The sequence below is a fragment of the Cygnus olor genome, chromosome 11, assembly GCF_009769625.2.
Source record: "Cygnus olor isolate bCygOlo1 chromosome 11, bCygOlo1.pri.v2, whole genome shotgun sequence".
Taxonomy (NCBI): Eukaryota; Metazoa; Chordata; class Aves; order Anseriformes; family Anatidae; genus Cygnus; species Cygnus olor.
Genome location: NC_049179.1, coordinates 13,291,435 through 13,309,301, shown reverse-complemented (window position 1 = coordinate 13,309,301; position 17,867 = coordinate 13,291,435). Strand labels below are relative to the sequence as shown.

The following is a 17,867-nucleotide window of genomic DNA, read 5'->3' as shown; positions in this document are numbered from 1 at the left end:
TCTTTCTTTCTGCAGAACTTGTCCTTATTTCAGTCAAACAGTGGTGTGAGGTGATAATGCCTATTGAACTGTTCTGTGATAATGTTTTGACCTTCAGGACTGTGTGCAGAACAGTAACTTGCATTGAAGAAATGTAATTTTTTGGTATTTCTAATCTACAGGGATTCCAAAGCATTATATTTTAAAGTATCTCTTCTATCACAGAATATTTATTTAAAATTTGCATATGCAGCTTGTGGTTAGTTTCAAATATTTTTTCAAATAGAATAATGTTTCCCCGTTCCTCTTAATAAAAATGCAAAACAAAACAGATATTGCTGATTCCTGTAATACCAGATGGTACTGCTGTTTTTTCTTTCCAGTAAGAAAAATTGCTGTAGAGATTAGGTAGGAAAGGAAAAAACAGCCATTTCAAAACAATCAAGGCAAAATAACACCTTTGAGTTAGTGATTATTGCTATTAAGAGGACAGAAATGGGGCTGTCATTATGAAGATGAATTCAGAGATTATGCTTAAATGGCTTGTGAAGATCAGATGTGTGTATAGTTTAGGGTAATTTTTTTAGACTTACTGCTTCATAACTGACAAGTAAGAATGGAAATGCGTTAATTCAGTGCTAACTGAAGAAAGTATAATGCTATTAACATTTTGTAATAGAAGGGGGAAAGAGGGGCCTTGAGTTCAGGACGTGGGGTTGTAGATCTCAGTTCTTGTAGGTCTTCTGCAGATTTTCCAGTCCGCCTTGTGGAAGCATCCCTTTGGGCGGCCAGCAGCATTCAGAGGTGGATGAGGATGGGGCTGCTCTGCCTGGCCAGCAGCACGGATGGACGGACACCAGCCCAAACTAGGTTCTGCTGCTGACAGAAGAGCAGGCTCAATAACAGCCATGGGGGAAAGAAATCTGAAAATATAAAGGTGCTCCTTCACCCATTTGCTGAGATAGTTTGTGCAAGAAAACAGATGCGTTGGACCAAAGAGGCAGAAATTCTGAAATTTTGGAGAACTTGGGTGGCCGCACAGTATATAAACAATTGGTACTTGTTTATTCTTGCCGGCAATGTTTCCTTTGTTCGAATGCAAAGCATTTCCTGCCACCCCACGTGTAGCCTGCACTCTGTGTAACGAGGAAGAGAAAAATTGCGTAAGGCTGTTGCCCTACGTTTTAGCTTTTGGTTATAATCCAAAGTGGTTACACGTTGTAACCAAAGAAAAAAAAAATGCTAAGTGAATCATTCATCTTCTATTGTAAAACTAAAAAAAAAAAAAAAAAAACCACCACAATATCAATTTAGATAACTGCTTATCCAAATTAATTTCAGTATGGAAGGAATACTTTTGGTTGATGAAATAAAAACAGTTGCCCTATTTAGTCAGTGCATGCTCTTGGAAGATCTTCGAACTGGTAGATCTGATGCTCTCATACCTGTCTTTGGTTTTCTTGCTTTTTCAGTCTTTGTTGTTTACATCAAGTTAGTAATGAAAAGGAATTGGTTGGATAAACGCATGTGGACCAAATTCCCCCTTCTTGCCTACTTCTGAAGGAGTATTTTTGTCACAAAGTATTGCAGGATTTCAGCAAATACTGGCCTTTTAGATGAGCAAGTTGCGTGGTTTGGAACTTCAGTACCTGGCATAGAGCACCATGTTTTTCAGGAGAGATGATTGCAACTTTACCTTGAGTAGTCAGCATTTCAAATGGATTTATGTGGAAAAAGGCAACATTAATAAACTATCTTTCATTTGTCTTGGGTTTATTGTTTACATGAATTAATGACCATAGTCATGCAATGGGTGATGAATTAGAAGCTGCTTTCAAGATAGATGTAATTTCCTTTTTTTGTACCCGAAGCATGCTAGTCCTCCTTGGGCAATGCCATCTGCACATGGAGAAAGAGAAATGCTTTCTTTTGGATGTTCTGCATTTTCACGAATGCTTCTAAATTTTCTGCTTCCTCCTTTCTTTTGTCAGTTTTTATTTCCATTCTGCCGATCTACCTCCCACATTTCTATCCTCCAGTTTCGATTCTGCGTTCCACTTGCGTGCCCCTGCTTCTCGGACGACTCCTGTGACTGCCACAGTTTGACTGTGGTGCTGAGCTGAGCTGTGCATTGGCTTCTCAGTTACTCTTGTCTAAATGTAAATGAATCCTGGCATTGTACTGCTGCTTCTCTCAAGTCTTTCAACAGATTGTAAGTTGTCTCCATTCCGTTGATAGCAACTCCCTAAAGAAAAGTCCGTCTTCTTCTAAGTAGCAACTGTGCAGCCTTTTATGTAATGGAGCAGCTACTACAAGGTATAATCAATTGGCTCAAATTAGGACTATCTATTAGTTTACATCTTCTCTACATGTATATATGTTGCTGTTTTGTTCAAGGACAGCTCATAACGTTAATTTTAAATGTTTAGATTTGGGCTGCTGCTGTTTTTCTCATCTAAATGTCAACTGCATGTGACAAATAGAATAATATAAAATAATTACATATTTTTTCTCCAATCAAGGAAAAGGGGTGTTGAATTGTTTAATTACTGGCTTTGCCAGCATACAGATGGGAAGGCTTTTCAGGTAAGTTGCTCATACAAAATGCCTGAAATGGGTAGTAATTAACAACTGGCTCTTCATTGGTATGTTAATTATGCTGCCATTTGTCCTGGTGCCTGTCCTTGTTTTAAATGTTCAGTTACACTGAACTGAAGCGTTCACTTCCTGGCAAACACAGAATGTATCAGAACAGTTTGACTCTCAGATATATGCAAATATTTTATGGGAAGAGGCATGCCAGTAAATCACTGAGCTGCAAAGGACAAAAACACTGCATATTTGTATTCCTCAGAGGTAAAAGCAAAATCTGTTTCTATGGAATATACAGGCCTGGTTTTGACAAATGTTCTCCAGTGCTTTCCCAGTAATAATCCAGAACACAATTTCATGCAGGTAAATAACCTGAGGGGCTGGTTGCTGCTGGCTCTCTCCATTAGGAAAGGTAGGTGGACATCTGGGTGCTGTGACATGTTCTTGCAATGCATGTATTTTTAAAACTGCATTGTCTATAATATCTGGATGGAAAATCAAGCAGAGCTGGAAACAATTTTAAAATTTGAGGTAAAACAGGCTATTTTGAATGCAAAGAGAATTAAAGTAACATCTTGTGTATAGATCACGTCAGTAGTTTCAAATCGTATTTAATTTACAGTTCAGTTCTTTTGAGAATGCAGGTTGTCCTCTGTTACTTGGGTGGTGCTTTGCCCAGCGCATCCCCAATCTCCACATATTACCATGACAGGTAAAAACAGATTGCATCCAGCATGAATCTTTAAGTTATTCAGTGATGTCCTGAAGAGGGCCAGGGTGGTAGTTAGGTGGCTGACCAGCATGTCAGAATGAGACCAGTGTTTGAACTTGCTGAGCCTCTGTCACGTGGAAAGTGGTTCGTCTTCCCAAAGCCCTGTGACCCTTGTCATCACAGGGCAAGTCAGACACCCCTGAAATTAGGTACTGGTTTTATAACAGGAGCTGTAGGAAGAGGATTCTAGTCATAAAATTAGCTATAAAATGGCACTAGCTACTGTGTGTCACTGCCCTCTGAGTCATGTTTGAGCTGTTTATTGACCAAAAAAATGTGGTGCTGTTGGTACTCCAGAGCTTGTATCGCTCCGGAAGAGCTGGAGATCCCTTGTTCCGTGTCCAGCAGGCAAAGCTGCTAGCTCCGTTTGGAGTCCAGCTTCAGAGCCTGGAAGTATTGTCAGCTAGAAAAGCTTGGTTTTGAGATGCTAAATTCCTGTGTTCACAGCCACTGAGAGGCAGCTCATTTAGCAGAGGCCTGCGGAGGCTGGCCCTGTGACAGAGCTCACAGAAACAGGGGTCGGTCTGACCGCCCCCATGAGTCCTGTTCATGTCACAGTATATGGAGACACCGATGGTTTCTGACGGTTTATTTTTTTAGGGCATCTTAAGAGATTGACTGGTTGTCTGTGCATAGCTGTGTCACCTTGCTCTGCACTTTCTGTAATAAGAAGTGATTTGACCAGTAGAAAACAAGGCTGCATAATGAAAACTTCCCTGTATTTTTCGTGATTTTCAGCAGCCATAGGAATAGAAAGGTAAATTATTGGAGGTATGTAAAGGTTTCGGTGTTCCTGGGATAAATATTCTTTTACAAATTCATCTTGTTGATGTTTTCATGGAAAAAAGGGTGAAATTTAATTTGCTGGGTGATCAGGTTTGTGGGAGCAGCAATTGCATCTTAGCTGCATTGTATTTTTACTTACCAGTGAAGGTTTGAAGTATGCACTTTCATTGTTGAAATTAAAGTAAATGAACCATCACTGAGAAAACCACGGGAGCGTTTTCAAGCTCTTTTACGAAGACTGGAAAATAAGAATAGCTTCTGAATGTGTGGGCACATTTAAAAGGTGGGCTGAAGTCCTAATAATTATTCTTCAGCTCCTTTCTTGTAGAAATTTTATCAGGCCAAATAGGTTTCCTGTAAAAAATAGTCTTGGAGGGGGTATTGAGACCTTCTCTGGCCTTGAGGCACAGTTTGGCAGGAAGAGGTCGGTCTCTGCCTGCCCCACAGGAGGATGGAGGTGCCCGGCTCTTGGAGGTGCCTGAACGTGGTGCTGAGTGGGCTGGAGGTGCTGTGCTCCCCGTCCACTGCACCACTGCCCCCGTGTAAGCTAAAGGCTCATGGGGCAGGTTTGGGCGACACCTGTCTCTGAGCACCAACTATTCGCAGTTGGTGTGTTGAGGGCATCTTCTGTTCTCTCATCATGGTGGTGGTTTCCAGCAAAGAGGACAGTGGACTGTGGGATTAAGGGTGTTTTAAATAAACATGAATATCTTCCCAAAAGTCACATGTTGAAGTCTGCAGAATCCAAATCTTACACTTGTACTCAGGTACCGAAAAATGTGGAAGGTCTCTGCAGGTTCTCTGCCAGAAGTTGTCCGTGCTATGAGTTAAGAAGAGAAATGTTCTCCTGTTATGCAGGTGAGGCTCAGCTGGATTTTCACTACCAACAAAACACAGCAGATCAGACTTGTGCTACGTGGAACCCCTGTCCAAAATTTTGTCTGTCACAAACATTTAAGAATAAAGTATAACACTTCCATTATGGATACTTACGGATTAAGACTGCAACAGAGAATTTTCTACCTTCTTTGCAGGTGATGGGCGTTGTGAAGTACGTAGGTTTATAAGAGTCTTTTGTTCCTCTTGTAGGTTATTTAAGCTTGAGACTTGGTTCTTGAATGATAGCCGTTGTTAGTTTTATTTCTTCTAACAGAAATCAAGTGCTCCTCTACTTGGCGTAGTCTGTGATGTCTTCCTGATATAACAAATGAACCCGTGCTCTCTGAGATGTAGTAGTAAACCAAATAAATTTTGCTACTCTTCTGCTCAGCAAACAACTTACCATCGTAAGTTTCCAAAGTATTTGCTGGCTCAAGACTTACTTTTTTTTATTATTTTTATTTTTTAAATGGTGTCCTCCTTCAGCTACTTTAGCCCTTTGGTTCTCAACAGTAAATGGAATTAAGGCTTAAGATTTCAACATTTTAGTGAAAGCTGCCAATCTGAATTTCTTTTGCAGTATTCCTATGACCTTGAGATAGGCATTCTAGCCACACATACTATAAGCATACCAGCTAGATTTCTCCAGAGTTCTCCCTTTTGCTGCTTGTATTTCTCCCTCCAGGTTCCACGTGTGTTTTAAAAAAGGAGACCATGGAAATATCTAAGCAGTTTTTGAGGTGAGGCAGCTGTAGGAAGGTGCTGTAAGATAAAATCTTAATGCTGTGGTACAATAACCAAATTAAGGGATAGGTGGTTTTACTTGGTGGCATTTTGGTTGGATAGAATCAGTTGGAGATCTGTGGGTGGGTGGAAAGAACATTTACTTGAAGTTCATGCTGAATTATGTTTTGCTTGAGGAAAACTATTCATTACTCGCATAACTGGCACATGCTTTCTTACTCCTCCTCTAAAGCGCTACCTGACTGCTTTGATGAAAAGGGTGAGATGTCGTTAAGGAAGCGGCTCTGCCTCACCTACTGATGCTGTGCAAAACCTTTCCTGCCCTTGGTGTAACCAAGTAGGACGCAGGCAGAACCAGTCCTGGCTTTGCTCAAGGAGGACCGTACATGTGGTGAAGGTTTTGGGGTGTGTGGGGTCACGGCTCCATCCCTTGGGATGGAGTGTGTGGTTATTCATAATGCACCAAAGCTCGCTGCAGCTCCACCTGTACCCCCTTCTTGGGATTGGTCTTCCAAGATGATCTTCAGGACAAAATGTTCTTTCATCGTTGCTCAATTTAAAGCGACTGTGGTAATTATGAATAAGAGTTTTGGAGACCAATAAATTCTCACAGTGCAGGAGAATTCTTGGCTGTTACAAGCTGCCTGCATTTTTCAGTTTTATTGCTGGCTGGCTACCTCCTGTCTGAGAAGTGACCGGGGAAAGAAGACAGACTTGTGATACAGTCACTAGCCAGGGTTCAAACTGATTTCAGACTTCTACTTAACCTCTGACAAGTCAAGTAATAGCCGCGTGCCAGAGTTACCAGTCATTTGATTTTTGTTTCAGTTCTCTTATTTCCGATTTGCCCGTCCTGCTTATAAGTCTGTGTATTCTGGGATGTTTTTTTTATGTGCATCTGTGAAATTAGTTCAGTTACAATGGGTTATAAAATAACGTATCTGTAGGACAGCGTGGAGTGCCTGAATATCTTTTTTTTTTCATTGTTATGTAATTAATAATATTTTAATAACAGACCTGTATTATGTTGGTCTACCAAAGAATATTTCCCTCTCATTGGGAAGAAGGGGAGATAAAAAGCAAAATATACATTTTCTTTTGCCTTGGAAACAACAAATATTATTTATTCTAGGCACATTAATAACCATTAATTTGTATTTTCTTTATATTGTAGCTATGATGTTGGGATAACATGTTTTCTTAGTGTCTTTGGAAAGTATACCCGCGAACACAGATGGATAGCCATTTCATTGCTAAACTACCAATCATCGACCTGGCGATAAAATCTTAATATAGGCTTTACAACTCACTCCTTGCTCTCTTGACTTATGGTCACTCAATCTGCATTTGAAAACATGTTGGTTTGTTCTCAGCCGAGTACAGTTTGAATTAAGGTTGAGAGCAAAATATTGATTGCTTTGTGCACACACACAAATTAAAAAACTGTATGAAAAATAGAGTGAATATTATGAGTAATTTTTCAAGTGTTACGTGTTTGAGAGCTGAATCCAAAAAGTAGGAAAATGCATTATAGGGGGTGTTTGGTTGGTACGTTAACTCAAACTGCTCTTTCAGAGAAACTTGATTTCAAGTAAATACGTTTTCACAAATCAAATCGTGATTTGTCCTAATGTTGAAATGTAACAGTAAGGTATTTGTGGTGATTTTTTTTTTGTTGGTTAATGCCTTGGGCTGCTACCAGTTGTTTGCTTTGTTCTGTAGAGTTCCTGTAGTAGCTGGGACACAGTTGCCACGTTTGGCATTCGGAGTAATTGTATATGTCCTTTGTACTTGTCTGTGCTGCTCTTCCATCAGCAAATATGAAAGTTAAAGATTGAATTTGATCAATATTTATAGACAAATACTCAGCTTGTTTTTTGACAAACATCCGATTTGTTTGTAGTGAGTTTTTTTCAGTGTCATTCTTCGCTCCCGTATTTGGTGTATCCACAGAACCGTCTGTATACTTTTGTGAACAAGAGGCTTGTAATGGATGTCAGTCAGATCATATTTAACATGAACATGAGGACATGAACATCCAGTAAATTCTTGTAATTTGTAATTTTGAAAAAGCAACAAGAGTATCGCTTTTATAGTAGAACACTTCTTGAAAGCCCAGCAGAGCTTACTTGGAACCATAATTGTTTTTGTTTTAAAATCGGTAATTCTGACAAAAGCGAAGTATTAGATTCAGTATTCATTCAATAAATGTAACACCAAGGAACCTTCTGCAGCAGAGCATAGCAGTATTTTGTATTTACTATATGCCTATCAAGATTTCCCTGACTCCATATTGTTGGGATGTTCTCTTTGGGGCATCTGTGGGAATGAAACACTCTAGAAAGTAAAGCAAAAAAATGCAAATGCAGCTACTGTTGAATTTCCAAAAGCCTGTGGGCTTGTATTATATTTTTATATGCAGACATGAAAGATGTAATGCTTGAAATTACCTAGAAGGCAGACTGTTCTAAACAGTGTAATTAATGATCCTGGGGCAGTGATGGGTAGAAAAATCATTAAGGCCTTTGTTCGTAGCCTTTTTGGAAGGTAGAAAAAATCAGCTTTTGGGGAAACTCTTCTTCAAAGACATGGGCTACTGCTAATACAGGTTGGTATGTCAGAGCAGTGGGAGTTTCAGAAGATGTTCCTAAGGCTGTCCTCTGCCGGAGGTTAAACTGAACACATCCAGGGCCCTGAACGGTGCAGTCGGTAGGCTGGAGGTAGACTGGTGGATACTTTTCAGGCATCTTTTTGAGGTCCAGTCAGATTTGAATCTGGAATTTCCCTGTCCACAGACCTTTTCCATGATCTAAAGGCTGGACTACAGAGCTTCATAAATTGTGCCTGGAGTTTGGAAAAAGAATGGTTTGAAATAATGGATCACAACCAGTCTATTCACTTGTGCATCTTGTTCAAGTGGTATGAAATTTTTGATCCTCGTCTCTGCTATGGAAAAGTGAAGATAGGTGTTTTTTTCCCACCTCTAGAAAGAAAAATTAAAAGAGATGTCAATCAGAAAATCTTTTACTTGCAGGAATTTCAGTGAGGGATAAAATGAACATGGTATTTAATACTCAAGGCTCAGGCTGGGTTTTTAAAATGGAGCTAAGTGTGTTTTTTTTTCCTCACCAATTCTTACGCAGAGAACGTTGCTTAAGAAATTTTGAGGAAAAAGGAGAAACAGGAAATCATACTGTTTTTAGAACATATTTTGTGATGCATACTGATATTCTTTTTAGGGTATTTCACACAAATATTCTTACTTGTAGTAATAAATAGGGATGTGGAAACACCTGAAAGGCCGATTAATTATCGTAATATCAAATAGGCATCATTTGCTTGTTGATCGAGCAGAACTGAAGTCATTAGTGCTATCAATAAAATATTGTTTAATGGAAACAACAGAATTGTGATTACCCAACAGTGCCTAAGGACACTGTAAATACACTGATAATTAAGTATTTGGTAACAGGAGTTGTTGTTCTGAATAGAATTTAGAATTAACATACTCTTCTGAGGCAAACTTAAAAAAATCTTTCTAATAAATAATAATAAATTAATAAATAATAAAGGCATTTGAAGGATATGAGTAAGTGATTTACAACTAATAATTTAAATTGGAGGGGTCTAAATTTTGTATCTTTGTAGTTGAACTGTGTTGTTCCTGAGCTTTCTACATGCAGTGGGACTGGATTCCTTGTGTGTGGGTGCATCCAGAAGGCTCAGGTCTCTGACCCCATCTTAGTGGCTTGCAGGACAGCTTGTGGTCCACTGCCACAGCAGTTTAGTCTTACATTGTTGGACAGACATTGCTGCCTCAAAGGTACTTCGTTCAGATCTTTCATTGTCTTCCTTAGCATCCCTTGATGACTTGGCTCAGTGAACTGACCACCAGTGGTGATTTCTCTGGGTGTTTGACCCGTGCTCTGTTGTAGTAGGCAGTTAAGGCACAAGACACCGCTTCTTGGTCTGGCTCTCAGAGTTGCAGTTTTAAGTTTAGGATAAATAATGTAAATACTTGTACCTGTGAGCTTAGACCATGCTTACTGTGCCTGTCCACCTCAAACAAAATGGATTAGAAGAATATTTATGTGAAACAGCTAAGAGGGGACCACACATGAATTCATTCACAAGAAAGTCTCTGCTCAATATTTAAGAAAAGTCTTGTTAAAGTTCTTCCAAGTCAGATCAAAAATTATATGCATAAATACTGCCTTGCATGCTCATGAAATCTGAGAGCTGACTTACCATAGATAGCTTTACAGAAAATGTGGACAAGAATCAAGTGATGTTGATTCTCAAGTCACGTAATTTGACTTTCATGTGCATTTCTGGGTCAGGATGAAAAGTGAAATAGTCAAGAGAAGGCTTTGGATTCCTAGGAAAGCTAGGCTACCCCAGTCTGCGTTTCGTTAAGGTCAATCTTGTAGGCAGATTTATTACCCATTCCCTTTATTTCATTGCATATTTACCGCTATTCGGTATGTTTTTATGAGGTTGATAGGAGCTCAGAGCAGGCTACCTCTGTGAAAGGAGAGCATGGCTGTGTTGTTGATGTGAACTCCAGGGAACCATAGTGAGGCTTTTCTTGCTTGTACCATTATAATTATCTTAATGGTAATTTCAAAACAATTTCTGCAAATTGACATTTGAACTCAAATTGATTTTGTTCATGTGCAACCACTGAACTTTGGCCAAAATCTAAACCAGGTTCTGTTGCTGGAAAAAAAATGGCTAGACAGACAGCAAGAAGCCAGACTTCTTGATAGAAGTGAACTGTTGTTTTTATTCACTCATCTTCAGATTACTTATTTAATAGTGAAGTCGCAAATGATGGCATAGTAACTGCTCAATAGTTTATCTACACACATTGCTATTATTTATTTCTCATAAAACGGTTGCATAGGAATTTATTAAAGCACGTTAGCTTGTAAATATCTTTGGACAATTATCTTGCAGAACAGGAAAATGAAACAAGATGAAGAGTTTGAGGAAGGACAAATAGCAATGTCTATATAAAACAAGTAATCGGTCATCAAGAGTAAGGACGTGCTATGGCAAATACTTAATTTGATTATTTATGAAATAAATTGGGAGTTGGCTAATTTCTTACCTCTGGAGAAGAAGCAAGCTTGAGAAACATGGTGTGCCCTGCTCATCATGTACAACCTGGCTGTCCTGTCCCAGACAAAAGGTTCATCCAGCTCAGCATGCCTTTTCCAGCATTGGCCACAGCAGATGCTTGAAGGAGTATAAAATCAGGGCAAGCATGTGTGGTGCTCCCCTGGGTACGTTCCCAGCCCTCAGCCATGCGTGACTCAGAGCCTTCCTGAGCCAGGCATGACATTTGTACTGAACACCTCTCAGCATGTTTCCTTTCCACTGTTTTGGGAAGTACAGCCAAACAGTACACTGTTTTGGCCCGTACAGCCTTCTAGCATCCGCAGCTTCCTGTTGCAGGAGCATCCAGAGGTGGTCATGGCTGGTCAAGATGGCACGGAAAGAAGTAAAAATGGTGCAGGGAGATTTAAAAGGGAGATTTAAAAAAAATAAAAATTAAAAGGGACAATTTGTAGGACAGTTTAACTCAAATGGTGTCCCTTTGCACTTGATGAGTGGACAGGCTCGGGGTGGTTCCCAAGAGGGGACTGGCAGTGCAAGGAACCTCGATTCAGCTGTTCAGTTTGAGGCACATAGTCACAGGGACATCCAGCACGAGGAAATAAGGGGTGGTTGGATGAGAGCGTTTTGCTTTCTGTGTAGAAAGAATTCAAGTCTTAGCGCGGAGGCAGATGCAACAGAATTTAGACATAATTGGAATCCCGGTAGAGCTAACGGTGCAGTGATGTGTTGTTTGTTGTTGGTGGTTTTGTTTGTTTGGTTTTGTTATTTTAGCTTGTACTGGAACAAATTGAGAGCAACCCAGTTGGCTCTTTGCTTTCCTGCTGAGCCACAAAATGTCAGAGCCTTACCAAGCCCTTTTAACTAATAACGAGTGAGGATATTCTGGTGCAGCTCCACGTGCAGGTGTTTTGCCTAGGTCCGTGTTACCGTGCCTGGCTTCAGCGTAGCTCTGGCTTGTCTTGCAGCTTCCGCTTTCCCTCCTGGTGTTTACTGGTTGAAATACAGCAAGTGTTCTGTTTTAAAAAGGAAAAAAAAATATTCCTGTGCATGAATTTCTAATTGAATGCCAACCCAAACAAGCTAAATGAAACAGACTTGTTAAATGATGAGTTAATGGACTGAGCATGATCTGTCTCTGAGAAACTTGAAGGAAAGTCATTGCACGTTATTATTTTTCATCTAGTTTGTTTGCCCAGGCTGGACGTATGCTTCAATTTTTGTGAGTTCATAAATGGGTTAGCCTTGGCCCATTTTGCATAAAAGAATAGCCATAGATTGTATTTGCTCGTTCTGACACAGTAAGTAAAAAATATGGAAAATAACTTTGAATGTTACCTTCTGTTTCTTGCACACAACTTATAATTATGCAGTTATTTTTGGCAAATACAAAATGTCAGAGGAGGAGGGAGGATCACCATTCATTTTAAATGGAAATGATGCATTGTGTGGGAAGCCTAATTTTTTTGTAATGCAGAATCGTTTAATTAGTACTTTTGCCACGTGTCACTAATATCAACTGAAATAATATCAATAAAGCCAGAACAAATTAAGGCAGAAAAAATGAAGAATTATGTGTTATCAGTGTATGATCGTGTATGCAATGGCCTAAGACCAGACAGGGTCAGATTCAAACGGTATAAACCATCCTGGCTGCAGTTTTACCATGACCCTTCGTGTAGGCTAAGCTTCTGCCTCTTTTGTTTTAATTAATGTTCCATCCACCCTGAAACAGCCTTTTGAAGCTGGATTTTCATCCTCTCTGCAAACTGTCCTTTTACAGTGACTACCCTACTTCCCTGCTCGGTTTGCACCTACACTTTCCCACTTGCGACTATTTATACCCAAGAGTCTGTTGCCGTGTGGTTGAGGCTGAGGTTGTGTTTTCACTCCAAGGCTGGTCCAGGTCTTTGGATATGCTTCTGACCTGGTTTTTGGTGCGCTTAACAGACCTTGGATGCGAGAAGCACTCCTTCCAGTGAGTCAGTCCATCATAACACGTGGTGAAGTCCTAAGCGGTGTTCTGCTGGAGTTAAATCCACTGCGTATGCAGTGACAAAGCTTTACTGACGTTCAGAGGCAGGCCAGGTGCTCAGGTTCAGGTGACAGTCTTCAAAGATCGTTCCGCAGTGAAGGTACAAGCCGCCTTCTAATACTGAGGAGTTTATTATTTTCTGAGACTAGAGACAAGCTTTTAGAACAGGAGCCACTGACGCCTCTCTTTAAGTGTTTCCTCCATATTTTGAATTCCATCAACCTCTTATTATTTGGTGGGGAGGGTGGGGGTTGAAGTGTACCATAACTTGTCAGCAAAGTTGGATTTGTTAGCTTATTACATGGAGTACAAGGAATAGTTCATCTAAGCCAGATACTGAATAGGCCAAGAAGAGATAACAAAGAATTATGAATGAGAAATTGAAAAACAGCTAGGGAAAAATACACAGGAATATGTGAGAAGGTGAATTGGTGTCATGCAGCTTGTCAGGAAGATGGGAGGAATGAAGAAGCAGGTATCCATCCCGTCCTTCCCCAACTAGTTGGGCACTTAAAGGAAGGATTCCCATAAAGTAGACCAAAACTGTATCAGTTAAAATTAAAAGTAGAGCCCAAAAGTAAGTTTTTTGGACCCTACCTCCTTTTGCACATCCCCGTGATGGACTACAAGGCATGCAGAAGGTATGGTTAGTACTGAGATGCCAGGACTTCTGTAACTGCCCTTGGGACACAGCAGTGAGATGTGGAGGCACCATGCAGGATTTCAGCTCTTCGGCTTCTCAAGCTGCTCTCCCAGACTACCTGATGGGATATGATAGATATCTCCTGGATTGGTTTCATTGTCCTGACAGCTGTTGGTGTCTCCTCCGGAGTCACAGCAAAGGCAGCGGGCACAAGATAGCTGGATTTGGCCTCCAGACCACCAGTTAGGGCATCTCTTAAAAGGTCTGTGACTGTCTCTGCCGTGTCCCAAAACGATGAGCGTAATCACATCGTTCCCCCCCCCCTTTCATGTATGCTTAGCGTTCGTCTGCGATGCTGAAGGATGATAAATCCCTGATATTAATGTTTAAAAAGGGAGCAGTTCTCCAGTAACTACTCACAATGTGCCCTAATTTTTCTTTGAGATTGTGAGAGACACACCCCCCTCCCCAAAGTACAGGGCGTTTTGATTTTGGTGGTGGAGAAATTTTAAAATTAAGTAGAATTTATATATTATTCATAAAAGCCCTCCCTTTCTTAGTAGCTGTTTCCAGAACCTAAATGGTTAAAGTAGAAAATGTTAGTAATTTTGCTGCAAATAAATTGATCAGTATGCAAGACGGTTGTCACTGGCTGAATCATGGTCCACAGTTAAGGTAAACAGATCTGTGATGACATTTTCTGAGCAGAATACCAATGCTGCTACATTTCTTCCCAGAGGTTTCTGACACTTCTTATATGCGGATAAAATTTCTCTCCAAGAAGGTTTTGTTCACAGGAAAGAAATAGCATCTTTGAAAGAGACTTCTTTAAAGGTGGGATTTATTGTATTTCCTGATTTATTTGCTATGATAATTGTGTTAGAGAGCATAGAAAAGGATATTTTTGCTTTTCTGCATATCCTCTCTGTACAGTAGATCTTTCTGATGTGGAGTCTATTTAAAGTATCTGGCAGTGAGCTGCAATAAAACAGTATTGAACAGAGTTAACGGGAACAATGAAATGTTTTAATTCCAATATTCTCTGAAAGTCATCTCTTGTTTTATAATCTCCACAGATAACATGCAAAAGCAATGACTAAATATGCAGCTTTGTTTTAGCATAGGTGTTTCTGTGAAATATTTTTGGCTACATGATGGCTTCATATGTTCAGTGGCATATTCTAAAGTAAGAGGTACCATTTAGTTTATTCCTACATGTCTCCGTGCTAGGCAGAAACCCTCCTTTGCAAATGACTGCAATCGGAACCTGTTTGCTGAGATGCATCTAACCCCCGAATGACTTCAGGGTATGGAAAGATGCAGTTTCCAAAGAACTTTGTGAAATCTGCTCTATCGGAACACTTAAAATGTCCGTGGATGTTGCTGTTTGAGGGAGAGGGAATGTTCGTATTTCTGTATTTAGCCTTAGATCCATGTTTACTTGGAGGCGATTGACTTCTCGGTCATTCTATGGATTAGCGGTCAGAAATCTGTTACATTTCTCCTTATATAAGGAGAATCCTGTTAGTCTAATCAGATGCTGGTATCTGACTTTAATCCCGTCAATTACAGTAAGTGCTGAAGGATAAGAGAGCCTTGCTGAGAGCATGCTCCGTGATACCTGACATGTCATAGCAGACTTGGAGCTGGTCATTAAACTTGACGTCAGAGATTCAGAGCCCACTGAAGTCGGTGAGAGCATTTCTGTCACCTCCTGTAGGCTGTGGGTTTAATCCTGGCATGTGTAGTTGAGAAGAGCGCGGCTTGGCGTGCTGGAAATAACGTGGCTAACAGCTCCTTCTGTAAGGTGGACTTGCAGAGCCTTGCTCCTTGGACGGGTGTCTGAGCCAGTGAGCAAGCCAGGAGGAGCTAGAGCTGGATTTCACTCTGTGGATTTGGGCTGGGGCTTGAGATCTGGTGCTTGGGTTTAAGAGCTGTGGTTGAATAATTCCCGAAGTCAAGAGGAAAGCCCAGATTCATCCAGGCGTGTTGTCCCATCCAGTGATTCTTGTGACTGTGGTTCACATGTGCTTTCAAGTTATCCCCATGCAACGTTTAGCTTGCTTTCTGCCTTCAGTTTTGTAATCCCTCTAGCTATTTTTGTACAGATCTGTGCAACAATTTGAGATTAACTTGGAACTTACTGGGAGTAAATCCCTGTATTTTATCTGTACGTCTTATGTACATTTGCAGATTATTTAAATTATTTTAAAATCCTTAAATATATCTGGTGTATATATCTGTATATAAATATATCTGGTGTATACAGCACTGGAGAAAAGTTTGAGCAGAGCTTGATGTGTTCAGCAGTAAATTTAATTCTGGACAGAAGCATAGGGATCAATTCTGCTGCTTTTACGATGCGCAGTGCTGTTGTCCCAGGATTAGCACAGCTCCTCAGGGGTCCCTGCGGTGACCGTGAGGATTGTGGCAGGGTCAGGCCTGCGCCCAGGCATGGCAGTGATAAGACAAGGCCTCTTAGGTCATCTGGTCTGTAACTGGAAGAATATCCACTACAAATGTGAGCGTTTTGCTGAGTTTTACGTTAATAGCATTTCTGTGTTCTTTGGCTGATCTCTAGGTCGCTTTCTAACCTTGAAATTAAATACTGTGTGCATTTTTCAATAGAAGAGCGATTTCCATTTGACACTAAGGAAGTTCTTTTAAACAAATTATTTTTCAGAGCACTGCCACGAAGGTTATAGATGATTTTCTTGAACATTCAGCTTGACATTGTTTTGCTTTCTGAACATTATACCTTTACACTTATGTTTTAATTTTGGGTAAAGTAAGCAATGTTTGTCTTATTTCTGTTGGCAGAAGGAAAGTCTCCTCGAGAAGTCCAATCTCAGAAAGAGAACAGTTTGTTACCTATTGTTCGTTGCTGCTGAAACCCTCCTGTGAGCATCAGTATTAACATCTGTGTGGAAGTGGGCCTTGAAATGTCGTCTTTGATTGTTGACCACATCTTTTATTTTACTTCATTTTATTTTTGGTGGTAACTAACTTAACACCTGCTTCTGCATTGATGGGCTTTGGTACTAGTTTATGCTACAGCAGAATAGCTTCATTTACTTTAGGGGGCTGCCCAAAATGTGTTTTCATGAAGCTTCAGACAATAGCATCTTCCTCTTCTGATGATGATTGTTATTAGGTCTTGGACCAATACACACTTTTTTTTTTTTTTTTTAAGGAAATAGGCTCCCTGGAGTACCCATCTACGACAATATTTCTGTCAGAGATTGTGGTCTGTGGGTGGTTACTTGTACCCTGTCTTTCCTTCTGGAGCATGGACATACAGTTACCTTCTCTGATCTCCAGTGCTTAGTCAGAGAAGAATCTGGCTGTTCTGTCGGGTTCTTATTCTGACTCTTCCACACTGGCCTTTGCTTTCTGAGATAACTCTTTCATACTTTTCTTACCAGCCCATTTTGTAGTTATCCCATCCTGTCTATAAAACCCTCTTTTACAAATGTAAATAACATTAAAGATCTATTGCTTTTAGATGCTTGCTGATGAACAGAGATGGAACTAATTTGGGAAGCAGCTCAGACCTCTTCCGTCATCTCCTCAGACGTTCTTGCAACCTGGAGGGGAAGGCGGGGAGCAGCTCGGTTTGTGAGCAGAGTTTTTACAGCCACAATCCAGTGCTTCCATTTCTAGAGCAGCTAGAGCATCTGGGTGATGCTCAGCTGGGTGCTGGAAGCTGCAGTGGGGTCACTGAGTGATCCAAAGTACTGAGTACTGAATTGCTTTCCTCGTTGTATTCCTTACGTGGCTTGGGGAGACCCAGCCCACCCTCTGGTTTCACCCTCTTCAGAACTCAGAAAAAATATTTGATGGCAGGAAAGAAAGCTTGGAAAGCTGACTGCAAAATTTTATTAGCAGGGTGCAGCTACCCCGTGGGGTTTTGTGAAAGCTGTAATAGGTCATGCAGTGGCTGGTGGCGCCTTGGCATGGCGGACTTTGAAGTGGAAAGGTAAATTGGGTGTCTTATGCTTGGTTGTACGTGCAGGGCTGTCACACCTGGCTGTCCCTTAAGGGAAATCCTTCTGATTTTAAGGGCCTGAAACTATAGGCACTCTTAGCTGAGCTTTACTGTGTGTGGAGCCCCTGATTTTATTTTCCTGTGCGTGTATCTTGGAAATGGAAATTTTTGAATACATCCTTCTAGGGCAGTCAACTCAATCAACTTAATTTTGTTCTCCCAGGACTGTGAAGACGTGTTTAAAGGCTGTTTTGTGTAAGAAGTTGATTTCTTCGTTTTGTTTTTATTGATGCGTCATTCTGGAGATTGAAGATACCTACACAGTAAC

At 40.5% G+C, this 17,867-nt stretch overlaps 1 protein-coding gene across 8 annotated transcripts in view; it reads left to right on the top strand.

Moving 5' to 3' along the window:
* The window catches only part of ARNT2 (aryl hydrocarbon receptor nuclear translocator 2), a 107,526-nt gene that overhangs the window by 4,753 nt on the left and 84,906 nt on the right, over window positions 1-17,867 (top strand). Inside the window, exon 1 of one of the 8 annotated variants that reach the window (XM_040569683.1) lies at window positions 2,262-2,295. The exons of 5 other annotated variants lie outside the window; for them this stretch is intronic. In XM_040569683.1, the coding sequence (XP_040425617.1) occupies window positions 2,277-2,295 (19 nt within the window). In that variant the 5' untranslated portion in view covers window positions 2,262-2,276. Of the gene's footprint in view, window positions 1-2,261; window positions 2,296-14,231; window positions 14,386-17,867 lie in introns of those variants that run through there. 2 more of the 8 variants (XM_040569684.1, XM_040569686.1) reach the window with 2 other exon arrangements.